Source organism: Symphalangus syndactylus, chromosome 13, assembly GCF_028878055.3.
Source record: "Symphalangus syndactylus isolate Jambi chromosome 13, NHGRI_mSymSyn1-v2.1_pri, whole genome shotgun sequence".
NCBI classification, from domain to species: Eukaryota; Metazoa; Chordata; class Mammalia; order Primates; family Hylobatidae; genus Symphalangus; species Symphalangus syndactylus.
This window is the reverse complement of record NC_072435.2, coordinates 120,843,688-120,863,535: the sequence shown is the minus strand read 5'-3', so window position 1 is coordinate 120,863,535 and position 19,848 is coordinate 120,843,688. Positions and strand designations below refer to the sequence as shown.

Below are 19,848 nucleotides of genomic sequence, written 5' to 3'. Positions count from 1 at the left end.
ACCCAGAGAGAGACTCATCTTTGAGAGATCTACGTATTTGTGTTCATTCCTTTAACACCAGAATGCAAATTCCACAGGGGCAGAATCCTTGTCTCACTAGTGCACCATGCGGTCCCCAATGCCTGACCCACAGTAGGAGTTCAAGAAACATTCATTCCCTCACCACGTGCCTAGCGGTTGCCCGCTGTGAGTTAGGCAATGGGGACCCAGCTGTGTAAAGCACAGACCCAGCCCTCATGCATGTGGAAATCCACTTTGACCAGTGGGTTGACCAGTTTTCATGGGGCAGGGAGAAGCCTGGATTTATATATCTGACAGCCACTTGGTTCACTCCTAATTCCTCCAGCTTGGCCCACCCAACCAGACACAGCACCTGTGAGGTAGCCCAAGGCAGAGGTGAGCCACAGCCAGAATGACTGGAGACTTAGCCCTCACCCCCTGTGACACACTTCCAGACACTCACGGGCCTTTGGAGGTGTCTTTTCAAGACCCACCTTGCTTCTTCTCCCACGTCCCTTTTTTTTCTTTTTTTAATTTTTTTTTTTTTTTTTTTTTTTTTTGAGACAGAGTCTGGCTTTGTCTCCCAGGCTGGAGTACAGTGGCGCAATCTCGGCTCACTGCACGCTCTGCATACTGGAATATGTTGAAAGGGGTTTCATGTAAAAGGCATGAGTAGGCCGGGCGCGGTGGCTCACGCCTGTAATCCCAGCACTTTGGGAGGCCGAGGTGGGCAGATCACGAGGTCAGGAGATCGAGACCATCGTGGCTAACACGGTGAAACCCCGTCTCTACTAAAAAATACAAAAAAAAATTAGCCGGGCGTGGTGGCGGGTGCCTGTAGTCCCAGCTACTAGGGAGGCTGAGGCAGGAGAATGGCGTGAACCCAGGAGGTGGAGCTTGCAGTGAGCCGAGATTGCGCCACTGCACTCCAGCCTGGGTGACAGAGCAAGACTCCTTCTGGAAAAAAAAAAAAAAAGGCATGAGTATTTGGAAACAGCAAACATATTTCCCAAAAAGTCCCAAACGGATGGTCTGGGATGGTCTGGAAGAGGAATGGCACCCATAGTTGAGACAGAAACCAGAAGTACCCGAGGATAGTCCATATGCTCTGGGAAATTGTAATCTCACTTTTCTCCTCTCTTCGCAAAGCTTGTTATCTCTTTGCACACATAAAAACAAAAGCCAAAGTGCTAAGAAGAAGCTGGAAAAATACAAAATTTCTGTCTTAGGGAGAGAGTCGGTAAAGAAAATCAACATGGCGGACACTGATGGCCGCCTGCTCAGTGAGAAACTCGTCTTCCTTGCCAAAGAATCCCCACTTTGGAGTCTCTCCTGACAGGACTGTGCGCAACCTCAGAGTCTGTATCCTGACTTCAGCTGAATTCTAGACATTTTCATCACAGGCTTAAAGGGTCATAAAAAACGAGCACTTTATATCAAAGTAAGAGGTGGATTGGCTGTAATTGGAATAAATATGCCGTGATGTGATTGAATAAAATAAAATTTTGATGTACTGTATTGAGGAATGCACAGCACATCAGAAAGAAGCCATTTTTTTTTTTTTTTTGAGACGGGCAGATCACTGGAGGTCAGGAGTTCGAGACCGGCCTGACCAATATGATGAAACCCTGTCTCTACTAAAAATACAAAAATTAGCCAGGCATGGTGGCTCATGTCTGTAGTCCCAGCTACTTAGGAGGCAGAGACAGGAGAATCTCTTGAACCCCGGAGGCGAAGGTTGTGGTGAGACAAGATCATGCCATTGCACTCCAGCCTGGGCAACAAGAGTGAAACTCCGTCTCAAAAAAAAAAAAAAAAACAGGGCCCGTGCAAAGCTTCCTACTATGGCTTTCAGCGGGATCTGGATGAGCACTGCCAGCTCGGCTAATGAAACTCCCGAAATACCGGACAACGTGGGAGATTGGCCTCAGGGCATCTACCGCTTTGCCACTGATAGGAGTGACTTCCGGAGGAACTTGATCCTTGATTTGGGAATCTTTGCTGCGGGAGTTTGGCTGGCCAGGGACTTGAGTGACATTGACCTCATGGCACCTCAGCCAGGGGTGTAGCCAGGTAGACAAATGGAATCCTATGCTGAGCCCGAATCTTCCAAAAACAGCCTACAATCTGTGGCCACCACAAGATGTGCCCTGATGGCAGCTGAAGTTTGATTCAGATGGCCATTTTCCTTTTCCCTTTCCCTGCCTAGTTTCCTTTTGTTCCTTGAGTCCACGCAGAATTCAATTCTCTGGTCAGCAGAGAGGCCTAAGCTACAGTATTGCGTCTGTTCTGTAAAGTTCTGTACATAGTTCCTAAGCTTCTGCAGGGGCTGATCCTTGCTGTTGTCCTGAGAAATAACAATGCTATTTTAACAAACATTTGAGATAAATATTGCACACAAAGACAGTCATTTTATTATTTTAATAAGAAACTTTTGCTTACAAAAACAAGGTGTGAAAAGTCAAGATTCACAAAACTTGTAAAAAACATGATTTATATTCACACTTGAGAGACAAAGACAAGCCCCAAACATGGGGAGAAAAAGAAAAAGGTCAGCCTGGCCAACACAGTGAAACCCCGTCTCTACTAAAAATATGAAAATTAGCTGGGCATGGTGTCAGGCGCCTGTAATCCCAGCTATTCAGGAGGCTGAAGCAGGAGAATCGCTTGAACCCGGGAGGCAGAGGGTGTGGCGAGCCAAGATTGCACCCTTGCACTCCAGTCTGCGCAACAAGGGCAAAACTCAGTCTCACCAAAAAAAGAAAAAAAAAGGAAAAAAAGTGATCAAGGAAGGACCTCCCTAATGAAGTAACATGAGCTGACACCTAAATGAGGTGACACATCCAGCCCAGTGCTGATCTTCAGGAAACGCCTTCCAGAGGGCATAGCAAATGCAAAGTCCCTGAGGCCTGCTTGGCACTGTCTTAACGCAGTGGCTATATGGTGCCTTGGGAGGCCGTGGGGTAAGAAGTACTTTGGGTTTTATTCAAGGTGTGATGAGAAGCCACTTGGAAGCTTTTGAGTGGGGAAGTGACATGACATACATTTTGAAAGGATTATTCGTCTGTTGTGTGGTCATAGAGTGTGGTTGGGCTTCAGGGGTGGATGGAACAGTATAAAAAATAAATTTAGCTGGGTGCGGTGGCTCACGCCTGTAATCCCAGCACTTTGGGAGGCCAAGGCGGGTGGATCACGAGGTCAGGAATTCAAGACCAGCCTGGCCAAGATGGTGAAACCCCATTTCTACTAAAAATACAAAAAATTAGCCAGGCGTGGTGGCAGGTGCCTGTAATCCCAGCTACTCGGGAGGCTGAGGCAGGAGAATCGCTTGAACCCGGAGGGTGGAGGTTGCAGTGAGCCGAGATCACGCCACTGCACTCCAGCCTAGGTGACAGAGTGAGACTCCGTTTCAAAAATAATAATAATAAAATAAAATTATGGGCCGGGCACGGTGGCTCACGCCTGTAATCCCAGCATGTTGGGAGGCCGAGGCGGGCGGATCACGAGGTCAGGAGCTCGAGACCGGCCTGGCCAACATGGCAAAACCCTGTCTCTACTAAAAATACAAAAATTAGCGGGGCGTGGTGGCGGGTGCCTGTAATCCCAGCTACTTAGGAGGCTGAGGCAACAGAATCACTTGAACCTGGGAGGCGGAGGTTGCAGTGAGCTGAGATCCTGCCGTTGCACTCCAGCCTGAACAATAAGAGCAAGACTCCATCTCAAAAAAAAAAAAAAAAAAAAATTATGGCCGGGTGCAGTGGCACATGCCTGTAATCCAGTGAACCAAGATCATGCCATTGCACTCCACATTGGGCAACAAGAGTGAAACTCTATCTCAAAAAATAAATAAATAAATGTATATACTTACGTAGTGGTATATAGAGCTACAGATATAGCACTGGTTTCTCATAGGGCAAATAAAGGGGCTGAATTTAGGGAGGGATTTCCACGATACTGGTCATCCCCTATTAAGCTGGGCGGTGACTACTTGGTGTGTATTTATTTCATAAATTGTACATACATGTTATATTCAGATAGCTCTATATCCCACAATGTAAATATATACATTTATTTTTATATAAATATAAATCTGTGAATACCTCTATATACATAGAACTATTTTGGAAGGGAGAACCATCAGGATATGCTGCTGGATTTGATGAGTACTTGGAGCTGGACTAGATGAGAACAAGTTTGAGCCTCTGAATTTACCCAAGTCATAACCAAAGCAACAGTGCAACGAGATGGAGGGAAAGGCTGGAGGAGCAGAGGGACAGGAAGCCACGGCATCGGCACAGACAGCAGCTGCTGACACAGTGGCTCCCCGAAGTCAGGCAAGAAGAAAGGGAAGGGGGTGATTCCAGCTGCAGACTCAGCCAGATCCCCTGAGTCCATCAGGCCAAAGGTTGCTTGAGGATTTCTTTTTCTGGCCTCCATGGTGTGGTTGCGTCAACTCTCCCCATGGGGCTGTGGATGTTGAGTCGGTGCCAGTTACTAAGTACCAGATGTGCCGGAGTTGATGTCTCAAGGTTGAGCTTCCTCACCTCCTCTCCAGCCCCCAGGGGAAAGCAGAGGAGAAAATATGAGCACACAACTTCAAATCCTCAGCAGGAACAAAGAAAATAAGAAAATGATGGGACCGGCTGGGCACAGTGGCTCATGCCTGTAATCCCAGTGCTTTGGGAGGCAGAGGCGGGCAGATCACTTGAGCCCAGGAGTTCAAGACCAGCCTGGGCAACATGGCACAACCTCATCTCTACTAAAAAATACAAAAGTCAGCCGGGCGTGGTGGTGGGCGCTACTCAAGAGGCTGAGGCAGGATAATCGCTTGAACCTAGGAAGCAGCTGCAGTGAGCCAAGATCATGCAGCTGCACTCCAGCCTGGGCAACAGAGCAAGACTCCGTCTCAAAAAAAAAAAGAGGAAGAGGCCGGGCGCGGTGGCTCACGCTTGTAATCCCAGCACTTTGGGAGGCCGAGGCGGGCGGATCACGAGGTCAGGAGATCGAGACCACGGTGAAACCCCGTCTCTACTAAAAAATACAAAAAATTAGCCGGGCGCGGTGGCGGGCGCCTGTAGTCCCAGCTACTCGGAGGCTGAGGCAGGAGAATGGCGTGAACCCGGGAGGCGGAGCTTGCAGTGAGCCGAGATTGCGCCACTGCACTCCAGCCCGGGCGACAGAGCGAGACTCTGTCTCAAAAAAAAAAAAAAAAAAAAAAAAGAGGAAGAAGAAAAGAAAATGATGGGACCGTCATCCTATGCAATGAAAATTCATGCTCCACAGATGCATGCATGTGATGAAGCTCATCATGTTGAGAAGCAAAGAAAACAAGCAATCCTGGAAGTGTATAAACTGTATGTTTCCATTCACAAGAAGGTCAAAATCAGGCAAGCCCCAAAAAAGTTCTTGTTAGAATCCATACGTATTTAGCCCGGGTGCACTGGGATTACGCCTGTAATCCCAGCACTTTGGGAGGCCGAGGCAAGTGGATCACCTGAGGTCAGGAGTTGGAGACCAGCCTGACCAACATGGCAAAACCCCGTCTCCACCAAAAATACAAAAATTAGCCAGGTGTGGTAGCATGTGCCTGTAGTCCCAGCTACTCAGGAGGCTGAGGCAGGAGAATCGCTTGAACCTGGGAGGCGTAGGTTGCAGTAAGCGGAAATCGTGCCATTGCACTCCAGCCTGGGCAACAAAACTGAAACTCTGTCTCAAAAAAAAAAAAAAAATCCATACATATTAGAAAAACATAAAGACAAGCAAATAAATGCTTAACCATATTCAGGGAAATGGTTTCTTCTAGAGCAAACAAAAGGGCTGAATTTAGGGAGGGATTTCCAAGCTACTTAATAGGTCATGCCCTATTAAGCAGTGTGGTGAGTGCACGGTCCACAATTATGATTCTGTGAACTGCACATGTATGTTATAGTCAGTCTTTTTGTATGCTTTGTACATCTCACAATTTAAAACAATAGGCCAGGCATGGTGGCTCACGCCTGTAATCCTAACACTTTGGGAGGCCAAGCCAGGTAGATCACTTGAGGTCAGGAGTTCGAGACCAGCCTGGCCAATATGGTGAAACCCCATCTCTACTAAAAATGCAAAAATTAGCAGAGTGTGGTGGCAGATGCCTGTAATCCCAGCTATGTGGGAGGCTGAGGCAGGAGAATTGCTTGAACCCAAGACGCAGAGGTTGCAGTGAGCCAAGATTGCATGCCACTGCACTCCAGCCTGCGCAACAGAGCGAGACTCTAGCCCAAAAAAAAAAGTAAAAATAAAAATAAAACAATGAATAAAAGCAGGGCCCTAAGACTCTGGGTGAGTCTTACTTCACTAAGCCTAGGGTGAAAAACTAGAAACAAACTAAAGTCCTTCAACATGGGAATGGCAAAGTATAGTATAATTCATACTGTACGATGCTATGCACATCCACTAAAAACAATAACATTCACTTACAAACATCACAGTTCTCAGAGAGATTTTTTTTTTTAATGGAGATAGGGGGCTGGGTGCAGTGGCTCACCCCTGTAATACTAGCACTTTGGGAGGCTGAGGCAGGAGGATTGCTTGAGCCCAGGAGTTCAAGACCAGCCTGGGCAACATAGTGGGACCTTGTCTCAATAAAAAATAAAAAATTAGCCAGGCGTAGTGACATGTGCCTGTGGTCCTAGCTACTCAGGAGGCTGAGGTGGGAGGATCACCTGAGCCCAGGAGGTGGAGGCTGTAGTGAGTCATGATTATGCCACTGCACTCCAGCCTGGGTGACACAGCAAGACCCTGTCTCGAAAAATAAATAAATACATAAATAGAGACATGGTCTCCCTATGTTATCCAGAATGGTCTCAAACTCCTGGGCTCAAGTGATCCCCCTGTCTCAACCTCCCAAAGTGCTGGGATTACAGGTATGAGCCACCACGCCCAGCCTCAAAGAGATTGTTGAAGAAGATAGAATAAATTGTAGAATGACACGTACAGTTGTAGAAAAATACAAACAAGAAAACATTTGTGTTTAAAAATTTCTCTGTTGACATACATATGTCATATATATATATATATATATATATTTTTTTTTTTTTTTTTTTAAGAGACAGTCTTGCTCTGTCGCCCAGGCTGGAGTGCAGTGGCACGATCTCGGCTCGCTGCAACCTCTGCCTCCTGGGTTCACGCCATTCTCCTGCCTCAGCCTCCCAAGCAGCTGGAACTACAGGCGCCTGCCACCATGCCCGGCTAATTTTTGTATTTTTAGTAGACATGGTTTCACTGTGTTAGCCAGGATGGTCTCGATCTCCTGACCTCGTGATTCGCCCGCCTCGGCCTCCCACAGTGCTGGAATTACTGGCATGAGCCACTACGCCCAGCCTGACATATATATTTTTTTCTATACATTAATGTATATGTGTAGAAAAAGAACTGGAAGGGGCTGGGCATGGTGGCTCACGTCTATAATCCCAGCACTTTGGGACGCCGAGGTGGGAGGTCAGGAACTCAAGACCAGCCTGGTCAACATGGCAAAACTCTGCCTCTACTAAAAATACAAAAATTAGCCAGGTGTGGTGGTGCACACATGTATTCCCAGCTACTGGGGAGGCTGAGGCAGAAGAATCACTTGTACCTGGGAGGCGGAGTTTGCAGAGAGCTGAGATCACATCACTGCATTCCAGTCTGGGCGACAGAGTGAGACTCCATCTCAAAAAAAAAAAAAAGTGTATTTTCTTATATGTCCGAAAAAAATTCAGATGACTGTATTCTTATTCATTGAATCTAAATCAAGAAGATTAAGCCATAAAATGCCATTTTTGGTAAGTTGGTAAATCTGGAAAATTCTGCTAAATCACTGAATTGATTATTTGGCAAAATGACTTTCAATGAATTGATTTTTGATGAATCGGCCCACTTTTGCTGGGATCACCTGACCCCAAATCAGGCAGTCAACAACTATAAAATGTTCCTCCCCTCTCCACCCCCAGGCACTGTAAACATGATCTTGTTTTGCTTCTTTCAAGTGCAAGGCCAAATCATCCTTATTTGAAATTGATTATTACTTTCAATGAAATTAATACAATGAAATACAATGAAATTTCATGAAAGCAGGGACTTTTCGCCTTGTATTCACACGTGGCAGGCACTCAATAGATATTTGTTACATGAATGCATCTTATGCTACAGCTCACAGATATCTGCCACTGAGGACTCACAGCAAATACTTGGAAGACACAGCTACATTTCTGCTACTCTCTGTAGGACACCCTGTAATTCAACATCACCAACAAACCAGGTGATATACCCTAAAACGGGGTTTAGGCAGTACTAAAACTTATTAGCCTAATGCTAATAGTGAAACAAAGGATCTCCATAAATAGAGGCCTCATTTAATCCTAAAGAGACTCAGACCAGCCAAACAAGCCATCTGAAGCTTGCTATGCTCTGCTGTCTTGCTTCTAACAGGGCAAGAAAAGGTGACCAGAGGAGGTGACACTCCATCCTCTGGCTTCTTTTTCCTCTTGTGTAAATGTGAAGTTCTCTCTTCAGTAGCCAGGCTACTGGAGAAAAGGATCCTGAAAAATACAAAGTCCCTAGTGTATTCAGCTGGCACATACGGTGAAGGGAGGGGATAGATGTTGTAATAAGATGCAAAGAAATCTTACTTGCGCGCACACACAAATGTCCCTTTCCTTTTTTATACTATCTCTTATGCAGATAGTTAAAGGCCTCGAGAAGGCTGCTCCTAGATTAGGAGCCTTCCCCCACCCCATGTCATAGCACGTGGTTACAATTCAGAGCGCCCACATTCTCCACTCCATCACCCCATTGCACTTTCATCATCTGAAATGAAGCCCTTTATGTGCCTCCAGGAGCAAGCGCCATGACAGCCGGGCTCTGGTCCCCGTGGTTCCCTTGGGGGTTCCCCAACGCCTAGCACGAGGCAAGGCACAGAGCAGCAGCTCCTGAAACATTTCCAAAAAGACTGAAGGTATTAAGGCTGCAGAATTTGCAGGTCTGTCTATACTGTAAGTCGATACTGTGCATTTCTTTTGGACATTTTGGGCACTTTAAGCCGTTCCTTTATTTTTATTTGCCTTTGTTTATTTGTTTTCATGATTCTTTTGGTGGTGTTCCTTTTTAATTTTTAAATTTATTGTTAATTTATTCTTTTTTTTTTTTTTTGAGACAGTGTCGCTCTGTTGCCCAACCTGGAGGGCAGTGGGGTGATCTCGGCTCACTGCAACCTCTGCCTCCCGGGTTTAAGCGATTTTCCTGCCTCAGCCTCCGGAGTAGCTGGGACTACAGGCGCCCGCCACCATGCCCAGCTAAGTTTTGTATTTTTAGTAGAGATGGAGTTTCGCCATGTTGGCCAGGATGGTCTCGATCTCGTGACCTCGTGATCCGCCCGCCTCAGCCTCTCAAAATGCTGGGATCACAGGCGTGAGCCACCGCGCCCGGCTTATTAATTTATTCTTCAGGGTGTCACGCAAGAGTCTGAATTTGCAGGAGGGGTCCTTAGCAGTAGGGGAAGATTCCTGGCGAAGCTGTCCGGCTCCGCTCGGTTCTCCTCCACCTGCCAGCACACGCGTCCTCCCCGCCTCGCCCAAGTCAAACTCACAAGCCTCCTGCGCGTCTCCACCCCATCCCCTCCCTTCCCGCGACCCCAACGCCCGGGCGGCGGAGGGATCCCGGACCCACTCACGCGCCACACTCAGTCCGAGCGCTGATTGGCTGGCAGAGAGTTGGACCCACATCGGCCCAGGTCTCCGCGTCTGGAAGATCGGCCTGAGCGCCAACCAATGGCGACACGTTCCGGTTCATAGGCCGCACCTCTCAGCAAATCCTGAGGGAGAACCAGAAAAAGGCGTGCCCAATCGGAGCTGGACAATGGGGCGGAGTCACCCTTCGACCGAGGCCAGTGCCGGGCGCTGTCACCTTGACATTCTGACGGGCCCCGGCGAGTCGGTCTTCCCCCAGCAGCTCTGCTCCCCAACCCGAAACCACCGAGACTCCAGGGGGTCACGACCTCTAGCTTGACTTCTGCGCTGCCAAAGGAGGGTTGTGCCTGAAGTGCCTGGGGGATGTTTATTCTTCCGTATGCATATTCAAATACGCAGATGAGCCCCTAGGATGAGCGCGCTGGGGAATAGGAGGGAACCATGCTAAGCCCAGTGGGAGAAAGTGAACACGTTCGCAAGCTGAGTTAGTCATTAGTGCCCTGAGATAATAAAAGGACCACAGAATAGTGCCTGGTGCTGCTTTTGATAGATAGGATGGTCTGAGTTAAACTTGGGCTCTCTTGGCCCGGCGCGGTGGCTCACCTGAGGTCAGGAGTTCGAGACCAGCCTAGGCGACATAGTGAGAGCCCCCATCTCTACAAAAAAGTTAAAACATCAGCCAGGTGTGACAGTGCACACCTGTAGTCCCACTTAGGAGACTAAGGGGGAAGGATTGTTGGAGCCCCAGAAGTCGAAGCCACAGTGAGCCGTGATCACGCCACTGCACACTAGTCAAACATAGCAGGACTCTGTTTCAAAAAAAAAAGATACATACTTACTTGCTCATGTAGTCATCGAATATTCCTAACAGGAGCCACAAGATACTGGTAACAGGAGTTGCCTTAGGGCAGCAGAACATAGTGTTTGGGGACCAAGCAGGAGCTCAGTGTTCATTCAACACCCTGAAGTAGCTTTGAATTGTGTACTATGTGGTGAATTGCCTTTGCCAGCAGGGTTTCGGGACATGTATCCTGAAACTTAAAGGATCCCAAGAGCTTTTGTTTCTGTGGGTTGTAGCTATCCATTAAAATTAGTAGCACAACTAGAAATAATTACCGAATTATAAATAAAACTAAGAAACCAAAAAATATGTATGTGTTAATTCATTTTAAAATAACTCTGGGCCTGGTGGCTCACACCTGTAATCCCAGCACTTTGGGAGGCCGAGGCGGGTGGATCATGAGGTCAGGAGATGGAGACCATCCTGGCTAACGTGGTGGAACCCCATCTCTACTAAAAATACAAAAAAAAAAAAAATTAGCCAGGTGTGGTGGCAGGCGCCTGTAGTCCCAGCTACTCAGGAGGCTGAGGCAGGAGAATGGCATGAACCGGAGAGGCAGGGCTTGCAGTAAGCCGAGATCACGCCACTGCACTCCAGCCTGGGCAACAGAGCGAGACTCCGTCTCAAAAATAAATAAATAAATAAATAAATAAACAAAAAATAGCAAGGATAGGCCAGGCGCGGTAGCTCACGCCTGTAATCCCAGCACTTTGGGAGGCTGAGGCAGGTGGATCACCTGAGGTCAGAAGTTCAAGATCAGCATGGCCAACATGAAGAAACCCCACATCTACTAAAAATACAAAAATTAGCTGAGTGTGGTGGCGCATGCCTGTAATCCTGGCTACTCGAGAGGCTGAGGCAGGAGAATCATTCGAATCTGGGAGGCAGAGGTTGCAGTGAGCCAAGATTACACCACTGCACTCCAGCCTGGACAACATAGCGAGACTCTGTCTCAAAAAAAAAAAAAAAATAAATCAATAAATAAAATGAAATAACAAGGATAAACCCATTGCATGTTACCATAAACAACATATTTGTTATGAAAAATAACTGTACTTTGAGGTGGGGCACAGTGGCTCACGCCTGTAATCCTAGCACTTTGGGAGGCCAAGGTGGGGGGATCACCTGAAGTTGGGGGTTCAAGACCAGTCTGACCAACATGGAGAAACTGTTCTCTACTAAAAATACAAAATTAGCTGGGTGTGGTGGCGCATGCCTGTAATCCCAGCTACTCAGGAGGCTGAGGCAGGAGAATCGCTTGAACCCAGGAGGCAGAGGTTGTAGTGAGCCGAGATCATGCCATTGCACTCCAGCCTGGGCAAAAAGAGCAAAAGTCTGTGTCAAAACAAAAAAACAGGCCGGCGCGGTGGCTCAAGCCTGTAATCCCAGCACTTTGGGAGGCCAAGGTGGGTGGATCACAAGGTCAGGAGATCGAGACCATCCTGGCTAACATGGTGAAACCCCGTCTCTACTAAAAATACAAAAAATTAGCCGGGCGTGATGGCGGGCGCCTGTAGTCCCAGCTACGCGGGAGGCTGAGGCAGCAGAATGGCGTGAACCCGGGAGGCGGAGCTTGCAGTGAGCTGAGATCGTGCCACTGCACTCCAGCCTGGGCGACAGAGCAAGACTCCGTCTCAAAAAAGACAAAAAAACAAAAAACAAACAAAAAAACCCTATACTTTGAAAAATATAGTGTTAATGAAAATGGCATGGTCCTATTTTTTTTTTTTTTTTTTTTTTTTGAGATGGAATCTTGCTCTGTCACCAGGCTGGAGTGCAATGGTGTGATCTCAGCTCACTGCAACCTCCACCTTCTGGGTTCAAGCAATTCTCCTGCCTCAGCCTCCCGAGTAGCTGGAACTACAGGCATGCGCCACCACACCCAGCTAATTTTTGTATTTTCAGTAGAGATGGGGTTTCACCATGTTGGCCAGGATGGTCTCGATCTCTTGACCTTGTGATCTGCCTGCCTTTGCCCCCCAAAGTGCTGGGATTATAGGCATGAGCCACCGTACCCAGCCATTGTCCTACATTTTTGCAAATCTCTGATACGTAGCTAAAGAGAAGACAGCTGGACCCTCATCTCCGCTTTTGCAGCTTTTACATTCATTCTGTTTGGAGAGCACACATCTCGTGGTCTCTAGAAAATTCCATTGTACATTCGTGAGAGAATGAAAGTGAAAAATATAAATAACCTGTTATTTTATGTATGTAACTGGAGGAACACTTTGAGAACCACACACCTATGCAAATAAATGAGTGAAAAGATGAATGAATGAACAAACCCTTTTAAGCCTCCATGTCTCCATGATTTTCCTATACTTAAAAAAAAAAACCCTATTGGAATAACATTCCAATGATTTTCCACAACTGACACAGGGTGTGCAATATCAAGAAAGGATCTAAAAACAGGGGAGCAATTTTTCAGTCTTTCAAAATCTAAGTTGATGAGAGTAGAATTAGTCCGTTTGTTTTATATCCTCCCAAGGCAAGTAGCAAGAACAGTTTAACCCTGCCTGGTACAAGCTCCTAAAGCCTAGTCAAACACAGCCTCTTTGCATAGGGCAACTCGAGAACCCTGCAGGCCAAAAAGTGTCCAGAAAAGATGAATCCTAGCAAAGGTTCCCCTGAGATTGGTTTAACTGACTGAGAATGACCAAAGGCATGCATTTGAAAAAAAAAACTATTAAAAGATAACTCTCTGTAAATTTTCACAATACAGAGGGAACCCGTGGACCTTGCACTCTCTGTGCAGTGCAGCAGAAAACAGAATTTAGAGTCAGAGCTGCTGGGTTTCAGTCCAGACTTCCATGATTCCTTATTAGCTGTTTCATTTTGTGCAGGTCACTTAACCTCTCTGAGCTTTATACAAAACAGGAATTTGGTTTTGGGTTTTTTTTTTATTTTTTGAGATGGAACTGTGCTTGGTCACCCAGGCTGGAGTGCAGTGGCACAATCTCAGCTCACTGCAACCTCCCCCTCCCAGGTTCAAGCGATTCTTCTGCCTCAGCCTCCCAAGTAGCTGGGATTACAGGCGCCGGCCACCGTGCCCGGCTAATTTTTCTATTTTTAGTAGAGATGGGGTTTCGCTATGTTGGCCAGCCTGGTCTCGAACCCCTGATCTCAGGTGATTCGCCTGGCTTGGCCTCCCAAAGTGCTGGGATTACAGGCATGAGCCAAGGCCTGGCCTTGGATTTTATTCTATTCTATTTTTTTATTTTTATTTTTATTCTTTTGAGATGAAGTTTCGCTCTTGTCACCCAGGCTGGAGTGCAATGGAGCGATCTCGGCTCACCACAACTTCCACCTCCCAGGTTCAAACAATTCTCCTGCCTCAGCTTCCTGAGTAGCTGGAATTACAGGCACGCACCACCACGCCCAGATAATTTTGTATTTTTAGTAGAGACCGGGTTTCTCCATGTTGGTCAGGCTGGTCTTGAACTCCCGACCTCAGGTGATCCACCTGCCTTGGCCTCCCAAAGTGCTGGGATTACAGGCATGAGCCACCAAGCCCGGCGGATTTTATTTTTAATTCAAAATTAAGTATTTTGAAAGCCACAAGCATCTTAGTTTCAAGTTTGAGAACTCATTTCTTTTAGAATAGGCTTAATATAGTGTCAGACATCAGATGCTTTATTTTGAGCTTATAATTACTGCCATTTGAAGATAACCAAGAAAAGGCATCCCACATCCCCTTTCCTTGTTTTTTGATGAACAGAACTGTGAACTTTTTTTTTTTTGAGATGGCGTCTCACTCTGTCACCCAGGCTGGAGCACAGGGGCACAACCTTGGCTCACTGCAAACTCTGCCCCCCCAAGGCACAAGTGATCCTCCCACCTCAGCCTCCCAAGTAGCTAGGAACACGGACGCACACCACCATGCCTGGCAAATTTTTTGTGTTTTTGGTATGTTGCTCAGGCTGGTCTCGAACACCTGAGCTCAAGTGATCCGCTCGTCTTGGCCTCCCAAAGTGCTGGGATTACACGCATGAGCCACTGCGTCTGGCTAGAATTGTGAACTTCTACTGCTTAAGATCAGGGAGAAGTGATGCCACACTTCTGATTAGAAGCCTAGAAACCAGCACTTTTAGAAATTCCAAATGCACATACACACGTGTACTTACACTTTCTCACATAAATGCATGCTTGACACACGTGTATACATGTACCAGTTTCTTTTTCTTTTCTTTTTTTTTTTTGAGACAGGGTCTTGCTCTGTTGTCCAGGCTGGAGTGCAGTGGCTTGATCTCAGCTCACTGCAACCTCTGCCTCCTGGGTTCAAGCGATTCTTCTACCTCAGCCTCCTAAGTAGCTGGGACTACAGGCACATGCTACCACACCTCGCTAATTTTTGTATTTTTAGTAGAGACGGCATTTCACCATATCGGCCAGGCTGGTCTTGAACTCCTAGCCTTGTGATCTGCCCGCCTTGGCCTCCCAAAGTGCCGGGATTACAGGCGTGAGCCACCATGCCCGGCCACACACACCAGTTTCTTTCCACTAATTAGATCATTTCCTGACAGATGGGACCTTCTCCAGGGCATTAAGGGAACATTTCATCTACTATAGCTATGCCTAAATTAGTGTGTCCACAGGTTGCCAATCTGCTATCTGGGGGTGATTTAGGGACTAGATCAAATAAAGCCTTTTTGGCAGAGTGTGGTGGCTAACGCCTGCAATCCCCGCACTTTGGGAGGCCAAGGCAGGTGGATCACCTGAGGTCAGGAGTTCAAGACCAGCCCGACCAACATGGTGAAACCCTGTCTCTACTAAAGACAAACAATTAGCTAGATGTGCGGCACATGCCTGTAATCCCAGCTACTCAGGAGGCTGAGGCCGGAGAATCACTTGAACCCAGGAAGCAGGGGTGCAGTGAGCAAAGCTTGTGCCATTGCACTCCAGCCTGGGCAACAACAGCGAAACTTTGTCTCAAAAAAAAAAAAAAAAAAAGCCTTTTGTCATTTTAATTTTTTCATATGAAGACAACCATCTGTCTTAGTAAGGTCGGGATGCTGTAATACAATACTATAGACTAAATATTTATTTCACACAGTTCTGGAGGCTGGGAAGTTCAAGAGCAAGGTACTGGCATACTCAGTATTTGGTAATAGCCTTCTCCCTGGTTGAAAAACAGCCACCTTCTTGTTGTGTCTTCACATGGTGGAGTCAAGGGGTGTCTGGTCTTTTCCTCTTCTTTTTTTTTTTTTTTTTTCTTTTGAGACGGAGTCTCGCTCTGTCGCCCAGGCTGGAGTGCAGTGGCGCAATCTCGGCTCACTGCAAGGTCCGCCTCCCGGGTTCACGCCATTCTCCTGCCTCAGCCTCTCCGAGTAGCTGGGACCACAGGCGCCCGCCACTACGCCCGGCTAATTTTTTTTGTATTTTTAGTAGAGACGGGGTTTCACCGTGGTCTCGATCTCCTGACCTCGTGATCCGCCCGCCTCGGCCTCCCAAAGTGCTGGGATTACAAGCGTGAGCCACCGCGCCCGGCCCTTTTCCTCTTCTTATAAGGCCACTAAGTCCCATTATGGGGGTCCACCTTCAGGACCTCATCTAGACTAATCACCCCCCAAAGACCCTGTCTCCAAATACCATCACATTGGGAATTAGGGATTTAACATATACATTTTGAGGGGACGCACACATTCATTCTGTAGCACCGTGACCAGCTCACAAAACTTCAGCATTCTACAAGGGACTTGCATGATGTCGAGTACTAAATCTCCCAACAGTGCCCTGTGTTGACATTGTGCTAGCTGTTGTTTCATGGTTAGCAATGGCTAAGATATATTTAGATCATATTTGGAGCTAAACCTAGCATTATCTACATTGAAGCCACCAAGGTAATCAATGATGAACAGTTACTAAATAAAAAATATAGATCACCTGGCCAACATAGTGAAACCCTGTCTCTACTAAAATAATAATAATAAAAATAAATAAAAAAAAATTAGGCCGGGTGCGGTGGCTCATGCCTGTAATCCCAGCATTTTGGGAAGTCCAAGGCAGGGGATCAGAAGGTCAGGAGTTTGAGACCAGTCTGACCAACATGGTGAAACCCCCATCTCTACTAAAAATACAAAAATTAGCCAGGTGTAGTGGTGTGTGTCTGTAATCCCAGCTACCCAGGAGGCTGAGGCAGGAGAATCGCTTGAACCGAGGAGGCGGAGGTTGCAGTGAGCCTAGATAGTGCCATTGCACTCCAGCCTGGGCGAAAGAGCAAGACTCCATCTCAAAAAAAAAAAAGCTGGACATGGTGGCACGTGCCTGTAATCCCAGCTACTAGGGAGGCTGAGGCAGGAGAATCGCTTGAACCCAGGAGGCGGAGGTTGCAGTGAGCCTAGATAGTGCCGTTGCACTCCAGCCTGGGCGACAAGAGCAAAACTCCATCTCAAAAAAAACAAAAAACAAAAACAAAACAAAAAAAAACTATAGATTACTTATTTTGTTAATTTTTTGTTAATCATCATCAAAGATTTGACTATCGACTATTGGTTTGCTTTTCTTTGGGGCTTCAGAACAGGTGCTTTGGATATATGCATGTTATCATTTTTCAGTGGATATTTTGCTACTGTGAAGATCAAGTGTTGGCTAACGTCTGTAATTCATAAGATTTCCACAAGCTGTTTATTGAAATTCAGTTTACACTTGTCAGAAATAAGCATTTCTTTGTTTAATGAAAGATGGCTAACTTTCAGTTAAGATCACACCTGACAGGCCAGGCATACTGGCTCACGTCTGTAATCCCAAAATGAAAAATGGAAAAAAAAAAAAAAAAGAAAAAAAGAGGCCAGGCATGGTGGCTCACACCTGTAATCCCTGGGAGGCCAAAACGGGAGGATCACTTGAGTCCAGGAGTTGAAGACCAGCCTAGGCAACATAGTGAGACCCCATCTCTACAAAAAATAAAGGATTAGCCTGGTGTGATAGCACACACCTGTAGTCCCATTTATGTGGGATACTGAAGCGTGAGAGCTGCCTGAGCCTGGGAGGTCGAGGCTAAAGTGAGCTGTGATTGTACCACTGCACTCCAGCTTGGGCAACAAAGCAAGATCCTGTCTCAAAAAAAAAAAAAAAAAAAAAAAAAAAAGGACAATACCTATTAGTAAGTGAATATATGTTTTGGGTGAAAACAGCTGATCATACCAACTGTTGGTGAGGCTATGGAGGAACTGGAATTCTCACGCACAGTGGGTAGTAATGTAAAATGCTACAACCACTTTGGAAAACAATGTCTTAAAAAGTTAAACCTATATAACCTATATAAACCTATATAACCTATATAAACCTAAAAGTTAAACAAATACAATCCAGCCATTCTCGTCCTAAGTATTTACCTGGGAGAAGTGAAAAGTATGTTCATACAAAGTCCTATACATAAGTGTTCATAGTCGATTTATTTGTAATAGCCCCAAATAGGAAACAACCAAAAAGTCCATCAACAGGTGAATGGATAAGCAAATGGTGGTACATCCATACAATGGAATACTACGCAGCAATGAAAAACAGTGAACTATTAATAAGGGCAACAACTGGGATGGATTTCAAAATAATTATATTAAGTGAAAGAAGCTGGGGGGTGGGCATGGGGAGACACATGCTGTTTCATCCCATTTACATAAAATGCTAGAAAATGCAAACTAGGGCCTGGCGCAGTGGCTCACGCCTGTAATCCCAACACTTTGGGAGGCCAAGGTGGGCAGAACACAATGTCAGGAGTTCGAGACTAACCTGGCCAATATGGTGAAACTCCATCTCTACTAAAAATACAAAAATTAGCTAGGAGTGGTGGTAGGTGCCTGTAGTCCCAGCTACTTGGGAGGCTGAGGCAGGAGAATTGCTTGAACCCCGGAGGCAGAGGTTGCACTGAGCCAAGATTGCACCACTGTACTCCAGCCTGGGTGACAGAGCGAGACTCCGTCCCCCCACCAAAAAAAAAAAAAAAAATACAAACTAATGTCTAGTGACAGAGAACAGCTCAAAGGTTGCCTGGGGATGGAGAGCAGTGAGAGGGACCCCAAAGGGCCCTGAGGTGATGGACATGTTTGCTATTTTGATTGTGGCAAGTTTGATGTCCATGGTGTACGCATATATCAAACGTTATCCAAGTTACACTCAAACATGTGCAGTTTATTGTATGTCAATTTTACATCGATAAAGCTGTTTTTTTGTTTTTGTTTTTCTTTTTTTTAAAAAAAAGGGGCTGGGTGCAGTGGCTCACATCTGTAATCCCAACACTTCGGGAGGCCGAGGCGGGCAGATCACCTGAGGTCAGTAGTTCGAGACCAGCCTGACCACAATGGAGAAACCCGGTCTCTACTAAAAATTCAAAATTAGCCGGGTGTGGTGGCACATGCCTGAAATCCCAGCTACTTGGGAGGCTGAGGCAGTAGAATTGCTTGAACCCAGGAAGCGGAGGTTGCGGTGAGCTGAGATTGCACCATTGCACTCCAGCCTGGGCAACAAGAGTGAAACTCTGCCTCAAACCAAACCAAAACAGAAACAGCCTGGGCGGTGGCTCACGCCTATAATCCCAGCACTTTGGAAGGTGGAGGCAGGCGGATCATTTGAGGTCAGGCGTTCAAGACCAGCCTGGCCAACATTGTGAAACCCCATCTCTACTAAAAAATACAAAAATTAGCTGGGTGTGGTGGTGTGCGCCTGTAATCTCAACTACTAGGGAGGCTGAGGTGGGAGGATTACTTGAACCGTGGAGATGGAGGTTGCAGTTAGGCGAGATCTCACCACTGCACTCTAGCCTGGGTGACAGAGTGAGACTCTGTCTCAAAAAAAAGAAAAAAAAAAAAAAAACAGAAAAACAAAACAGTACAGGGGGCCTTGGTTAGAAATAGGAGTGTAAACCAAAAAATGACTGGGGCAGGTCTCAATGGATTAGTGGCTTATTTTGTCAAGGTTGAGGCCAGGCCCAAGGAAAAGAAACACAAGTCACAGTAGGATCTGTGGCCTGTGCTCTTTCCAAAAAGGGTTCTGAGGACTTAAATATTTAAAGGGGAATGCGCAAGCAGGAGGGGAAGGATGGAAGAAAAATGTGGGGAATGGTAGTCAATGAGGCAGGGCTGAGTCTTGCTCGGCTTTGACGAACGCTCATGAATCTACATTTTATGTATTTATTTATGTATTCATTTGTATCTATTTTTCTGAAACAGAGTCTCACTCCATCACCCAGGCTGGAGTGCAGTGGTGCCATCTCGACCCACTGCAACCTCTGCCTCCTGAGCTCAAGTGATCCTTCTGCTTCAGCCTCCCAAAGTGCTGGGATTACAGGCGTGAGACACTACACCCAGCCCA

The 19,848-nt window shown here is 46.6% G+C and overlaps 1 protein-coding gene across 1 annotated transcript; it reads left to right on the top strand.

Moving 5' to 3' along the window:
• The first annotated feature begins 1,844 nt into the window (after positions 1-1,844).
• LOC129460422 (mitochondrial import receptor subunit TOM6 homolog) lies at positions 1,845-2,171 on the top strand. Its single transcript, XM_055238227.1, has one exon. The coding sequence runs from the start codon at positions 1,845-1,847 to the stop codon at positions 2,067-2,069; it is 225 nt and encodes a 74-aa protein (XP_055094202.1). The 3' UTR covers positions 2,070-2,171.
• Positions 2,172-19,848: the final 17,677 nt, after the last annotated feature.